At 31.4% G+C, this 7,112-nt stretch overlaps 1 protein-coding gene across 1 annotated transcript; it reads left to right on the plus strand.

The window, feature by feature from the left end:
• The first annotated feature begins 4,722 nt into the window (after nucleotides 1-4,722).
• On the plus strand, nucleotides 4,723-5,952 carry LOC110739422 (protein FAR1-RELATED SEQUENCE 5-like). The gene has a single exon (XM_021919882.1). The coding sequence runs from the start codon at nucleotides 4,723-4,725 to the stop codon at nucleotides 5,950-5,952; it is 1,230 nt and encodes a 409-aa protein (XP_021775574.1).
• Nucleotides 5,953-7,112: the final 1,160 nt, after the last annotated feature.

Genomic DNA, 7,112 nt, shown 5'->3' on the forward strand with positions numbered 1-7,112 from the left:
TGTATACGTTAATAGCAATATGTAATATAAAGTTCAAGTTTATCCGAAACATGCGTGTCATTGATTTTGTTACGGTGATAAAATATAAGTTACTGATGTCATTCTCATTTGAATGACCACCACCACTAATATATTCTGGTAACTACCACTTTTGTTTGTGGATAGTACCTTCATATTGTATGTTGGAAAAAGTCATGTACGCTATTGGATATATCAACGTATTTTACACTTACCTCCGTTTTTTATTACTTGACACATATTCCTTTTTAGGAGGGTTTTTTCATTATTTTAATTTATTTGACACGTTTCCTTTTTAAGAGGTTTTTTTTACCTTGCTTTTTAAGTGTACCCAACTTGCTTTATCATTCTCTCTCACTCTCTCTCCCCTCCTTAATATGTGTGCCTAAATTGAACGTGTCAACTAAATAGAAACGGAGGAAGTATATTCCCCTGGCCAACCCACCTCATCACATTGACCGATTTTCTATACTCGACGGAGAGGGAAACAGATGAATTACGGGCTTAAACCAATCATAAACCGAATTATAGAGAAGTAAATGAAGTTAACGGGCTGAGAGTGGGGTAGAGTTGAGAAATACGCAATATTCATATTAAACAAAAAGCAAAAAATATATATATAAAAAAAAATACTCCACTCCTTAGCTCACCCCGGCCCCTCTCTAATTCACCAGTAACTAGTCGGTATTGTATTCAAATGTTACGAACATATCAAAAATCTGGATAGAAATATTTTTCATGAATTGGAAAATTTGTTAGTGTGAATATGTTAATTAAGAGGCATTGACCACTGTTTGTAACTTTGAAATATATTAGTTTAGATTCTTGTCATGAATTGAGATTTTTTTCAAAAATCTACATCAAAAATCTAGAGAGGAGTATTTGTTATGAATAGGAGAATTTGTTAATGTAAATATGTTGAGTATTAACTTTTTATAATTCTTGTTTGTTGATTATTGTAAGATATGGATGTTATTTTTTAAAAATCATGTCATACAATCAGTTTATATTTAGTAATTTGTTGTTGTCAATACATGATTTTGTGGTATCTTATTTGGGGTTCTATGTCATTCTTAGTTGTCAATTTGAATTCGCGGTGAAAATTGTGTTATTTGTTTTAAGCCACGTGTATATGGTTTAAGAATGTGGATAATAGCTTCCTTCAAAAAAAAAAGAATGTGGATAATAGCTAAGAATGTGGTAACTTGGTTCTTATATCTTTAGCTGTTATTATTATGTGTACATGAGTTCATATTTGTATTGGACACTTTTTGGATCACTTGGTCTTGACATCTTTAGTTATTATCGATTGTTAAGTGTAATCAGTCTAATTGTCTTTTTTTTCTCAAAATAGAAAATATTTAAAAATGAAAAGAAATAGGAATATTTGTAATTGTGTGATGGTAAGTTGGGCCGAAAAATATATGGAGGCTCAATTTGGAAAAGCGCAATTCCGAAAAATTTTAATAGCAATCCTTAAACAGATTCATGTGGCTTAGCATATTATATGCTTTCGTCACTTTGGTGGGTATTATAGCTTTTGAAGGGAATTGAATCGTTTTTTGTTCTTTAGTGTCGTATATTTGTTAGTGTGCTTTCCTGGTTGCCGTAGCAGGTGTATATATTTTAATCAATTCTAGGTTAAGAATGGGTAACTATGAAGAACTTGATGCTGCTGTTGCAAAATATGAGAAGTTTTGCGCTGTGCATAGCTATATCATGGATGTAATTATGGGTGGAGCACGAATGTTAAAGGCAGAGGTTGATGAAGGGACCACTAAGGTAAAGTTGATCCTCAAAAATGCAGCACAAGATTTCGAAGAAGCTATTGCACAGGTGTCTGTTGTGATACCAATAGGTTTCTCGATCATGTAGAGAAAACAACTGCGGAAGGGTCCCTTCAACTTCAACATTTGAAAGAGTATAAAGTGAAGGCGAAGAAAGAACTGGACGAGATCTTGAAAAAGTAACAGAAAAGGGCTAGAGAAATATGTTGTTTGGAATTTAAATTTAATGATTGGAGTACAAAAGCAGCTTATTAGTACATGTTAGTAGTTGTTTAGTAATTTTGTACATGGTTGTAGAATTATTTCTATACATAAGAATGATTTTGATTTGACCTACAAGTCATATTTGAAAGGAAGAATTATGAAGCTATCATGTAACCAAACAGTAGATTCAATTTATTTATGGGGATTGTGAAATTTGTGATAGTCAAATTTGTGATTATATTTAGAAAAGTATATCAAAAATCAATATTAGTTTGTAACTTGTTTCCAAAATCTAATAAGCAAAGTATAGTTATGTATACACAGTCTGAGGCATAAGCCTAATGTTTAGTATAGTTTACATGGTCTAAGTTATAATTTAGGTTCACTTAAGCCTATTTTTATTGCAAATTAGTTTGTTGAATGTTAAAGTCAAACATTAATGTGAAAGTTTTAATTATTATTAAGTGTTGTTTGACTAAGTGTAGAATTAGTAACTTGAGTTGAATTCTTGCTTATAAATTCACTGACATTGGTAATCTTATGAGCCATGACTTATGTATAGTACACGTAAATGTTCGCAATTATTACGTGTCACATGCCCCTACTACATAAGTATACATGTTGCGTGCAGCGTTGTGTGTGTGTGTAGTGCATTGACCTATACACATACATGTATATGTTGTATACGTTAATAGTGATATAATATATATATATATATATATATATATATATATATATATATATGGGATCATGTGAGAACCTATGTCTAAAATAGGAACTATGAACTCATCTGTACCGTTGATCGCGCTTAATCCAATGGTCCTTGCTTCACCCTCTCTTCCTTTCATTTTCTCTCTCTACGCATCCTCATTTTCCCTCTCTAACTTCGAGCTCTCCGCCGCGATCTGAGTTCTTCATTTTACCGAATTCTTTGCCCAGATTTTTCGATTTTGTTCTTCAATTACATTATATTCTTCGATTATTTTCATTCATTGAGGTAATTTTCTTATTATATTTGTTTTTTCTCAATTATTTTGATTTCATTGTTTATCTTGAGCTGAGTTTTTCAATTTAGGGTTTTTTATTGTAATTTTCTAAATTTTTACTTTTTTTTTGTTCTTTGAATTATTCTATAAAATTTAGTGTTTGATTTTTGGTTTTTAATCCTATTTTATGGTTTTACACTTACGGATTCAATGTAGTTGTTTTCTGCATATAGTTGCTATATTGCATGCTGTTATTAATCTAGTAGTATAATTTGTTGTTGTTTTAAATTTACTTTTTGCATTTAGTCATTAAGTTTTCATGATTAGTTTTACTTAATTCTTATAACTTCATGTTTTTTAGTTTCTTCAAGTTTTTTAATTTTTTTTTTATTTACTTTATGCTTTGAGTGATCTACTTTTTAGTATATCTTTAATAGTTTTTATTAGTATATTTTTTAAAAATATTGTTTCCTTTTAGTTATAGTTTATTTACTTTTAATTATTGTTTATTTACTTTTTACTTTTATTCATTTACTTTTCAGGAATATGTCTGAAAGCGTAGAGCTTATTTTTAAAAAATACTGTTTACTTTTAGTTATAGTTTATTTACTTTTATTTATTGTTTATTTACTTTTTTCTTCTATTCATTTATTTTTTCAGGAACATGTCTGAAAGTGTAGAGCATTGTTCTTCTTCTGTCACTACTAAAGATAGCAATGTAAGAATTTTCAAAACACCCACTCAGCCTTTGCTTCTTAAAATATATTATAATTCTAGAGGTGATAAAGAGTATATGCCATGTTGTTCTTCTGAAAACAAACCTTTTCTTGGTATGATATTTGATTCTCTTCAAGATAGTATTGCCTTTTATTACAAATATGCTAATGAGTGTGGATTTAAAGTCTGTTCTAATACTACTAAATCACAAAAGAATAAGGATGATCCTACTGGTAAAGGAGTTACTTTAATGAAATATTTATTATGTAGCAAAGAAGGGTATGTGACAAATAACAAGAAATCTGGTAAACAAGTTGAAGGTGCTTGTTTAAAGAGAAAGACTGTGAAGAGAGTTGGTTGTCCTGCTAAGATAAAATTTAGGTTTTGTAATGATGGGAAGTATATGGTGTATTGTTTTTATGAATCTCATTCTCGTCCTTTTTCTACACCTATTACTAGGCAGGTTACTAAACATGAAGTTGGTTTAAATTTTGCTTATAAGAAGTAAATTTTTGACAATTCAAAGTTAAATAAAGGGGTTGTTATGTCTTATAGAATCATGAAAGAACTTTGTGGTGGGTTTCAAAATGTCAGGGGCAGTAAAAATGATTTCAAAAATTTTTCAAGGGACTTGAACGTTTATATCTCTAATGCTGATGGTGCGATGTTTGTTCAGAACCTTGAACAAAAAGTGAAAACCACTAAAGGGGGTTATTTTTTTTATTACTGTGTTGATGAAAGTAGGCATTTGACCCGTGTCTTTTGGGCTGATGCTATTGGTAGAAGAGATTATCAATTATTTGGGGACTCTTTATCTTTTGATTCCACCTATGATACAAATAAATACTCATTGGTTTTCTGTCCTTTTACTGGTGTTGATAATCACAAGAGATGTGTTACATTTTGTGCTGCTCAAAGAAGACATAGATTCGTTTGTGTGGCTATTTCAAACTTTTTTGAAGTGTATGGGAAGAGAACCTTCTTGTATTATCACTGATCAAGATCCTGCAATGGGTATTGCCATAGAAAAGGTTTTTACCAAGACTAAACATAGGATGTGTATGTGGCACATAATGAGGAAGGTACCTGATAAGGTTGGAACTAATTTTTGTAAAGAAATTGATTTCCTGAAAAAGCTAAGTGCAGTAGTTTGGGATAGAGAGATTGATCCTCATGTATTTGTTGATGGCTGGAATAGTGTTATGGAGGAGTTTAACCTTGTTGATCATGAGTGGTTTGCATACATGTTCAAGATTAAACATCTTTGGATTCCTGCATATTTTAAGGACTTATTTATGGGTGGGTTACTGCGTTCTACATCTAGGTCTGAAGGTGAAAATAGTTTCTTTTGTAACTTTACAAACCCTCATGTGACCTGTGTTGAATTCTTTGTCCGTTATGAAACTGTGCTTGATGCTCAAAGGCATGAACAGGATGAGTTGTACAAGCTTAATAAACTTGAGCCTCAATTGGTTACTAATTTACACCTGGAAAAGCATGCTGCTGATATTTATACTCGTGCCATATTTTATGATTTTCAAGAAGAATGCCAGGGAGCCTGTTTTTCATGTGGAGTTGAAAGTTGTAGTTCTTTGTATGGAGACGGTATGGAGTTTTCTGTTATTGTTGATCATGAGAAAAGGAAAAATTTTGATGTTAATTTTGATTTGGCAACATATGAGTCAAGTTGTACTTGTAGAATGTTTGAGAGTCAAGGTGTTTTATGTAAACACATTTTGTTTGTTATGAAAGGCAAGCGTGTACGTGAAATTCCTGATGCTTACATCTTGAATCGTTGGAGAAAAGATGTTTTGAAGAAAGCTTCTGTCATAGATGATGCTTCTAAGTATGATAAGAAGAAGCAATTGGTCAGTGATGTATGGTCCAAGATTTTCAGTTGTGTCAGTTTAACTGACCAATCTGAGGATGATTTATCTGAGATTATTAAGACATTATCTTCATTTGAGGAGCACATGATATCAAAGAATAATCCTGAAAATGCACCTAGTTTAAAAGAGGTGAAAGATGCTGATATTCAGGTTTTGGTTGGGTCAAATGAAGTTGATGTAAATGTCTTGCCTCCAAATCAGTGTCTTAATAAGGGTTCTGCCAGAAGTTCAAAGAGGTTAAAGAGTACAAAAGAAATAGCTACTGAAGAAAAATATAAAAAAGGCAGAACTTGTAGAGCTTGTGGGCAATCTGGTGTTTCCCATGACAGTAGAAAATGTCCAAACAAGTAGTCTTTCAGGTATTTTACTCTTAAGTGTGTTCTATTTACTTTAAACTTCTATTTATTTACTTTAACAGTAACTTCATTTACTTTTTATTTTGTGCAGGTGTTATTATACTTGGTATTTTTTTTATTTGGTATTTTACCTCTTTACCTTTTTTATTTACTTTAGGTTTTAATTTATTTACTTTACATTTTAATTTATTTACTTTAATTTGTGACAAATAACTAATGTTTATTTTTGTGCAGTTATTTTAATACTTGAAAATTAGAAGATGTTTTGGAAGATCAAGATGAAGATTTAATGAATAAATTTTTTCTATTATTTTAATTAATGTAATACTTTTACATTTACTATAAGTAATTGTACTGCAGAACTTAAGTTTAGTTTGTTTACTTTTAGCTATTATACTTTAACTTTATGAAATATTTCATTTACTTTTATCATATTTTATATCATATGAATTATTTGATTTATATAATGTTCTTACTTACAAAATTAAATATAATTGCTTGTATTATTCCCTTTCTTTTAGAATACTTGTTACCATATCCATTTTTTGTTCTAAAATATGAAGGAATTGTGTCTTCGATAAGTGCAATTACTAGATATATCAAGGATCACTATTATGGAGATAATAAGTTCGTTCTTTTGGGTCGTCATTATTTGTTGCTAGACTATGATCAATGATCTTTAGGCTAGTCAAATAGTCCAAGCCTACTAGAATGGATCCTATGAGGTCACACAACAAGGGTATTGGGTTAAGTTAGTAAGAGGCCCATTAATGGGCCTCATGAGCAACTAACTAATCATGAAATGGATTGGGCTAGCATAGTTAGATGAGAATTAGGTTTTGGGCTTTTGACATGGGCTCTTATTTAGAGATGAGATCTATAAATAAGATCCATGCCTAGGGTTGCTTGCAAGCAGTCATAATTCACACATAGTGTATTTTGACATCAAGGCAACCAATCCCAAAGACCCTAATTCCTCTCTCTAACTCACGGCTTTCTCTCTCCTCCCCTCGTTCGTACAACCGGCCACCTTGGTGGCGCGTGTGGTGGTGCGTGGTGGTTCATGGTGGTTCGTTGCTCGCACTTCTCCATAGAAGGTCAATTGAAGGGTTCAATTGCAACTAACTAGCATTAGTGGAGGTCTTAATCTGTGCC

This window comes from Chenopodium quinoa, unplaced genomic scaffold (assembly GCF_001683475.1).
Source record: "Chenopodium quinoa cultivar QQ74 unplaced genomic scaffold, ASM168347v1, whole genome shotgun sequence".
Lineage (NCBI taxonomy): Eukaryota > Viridiplantae > Streptophyta > Magnoliopsida > Caryophyllales > Amaranthaceae > Chenopodium > Chenopodium quinoa.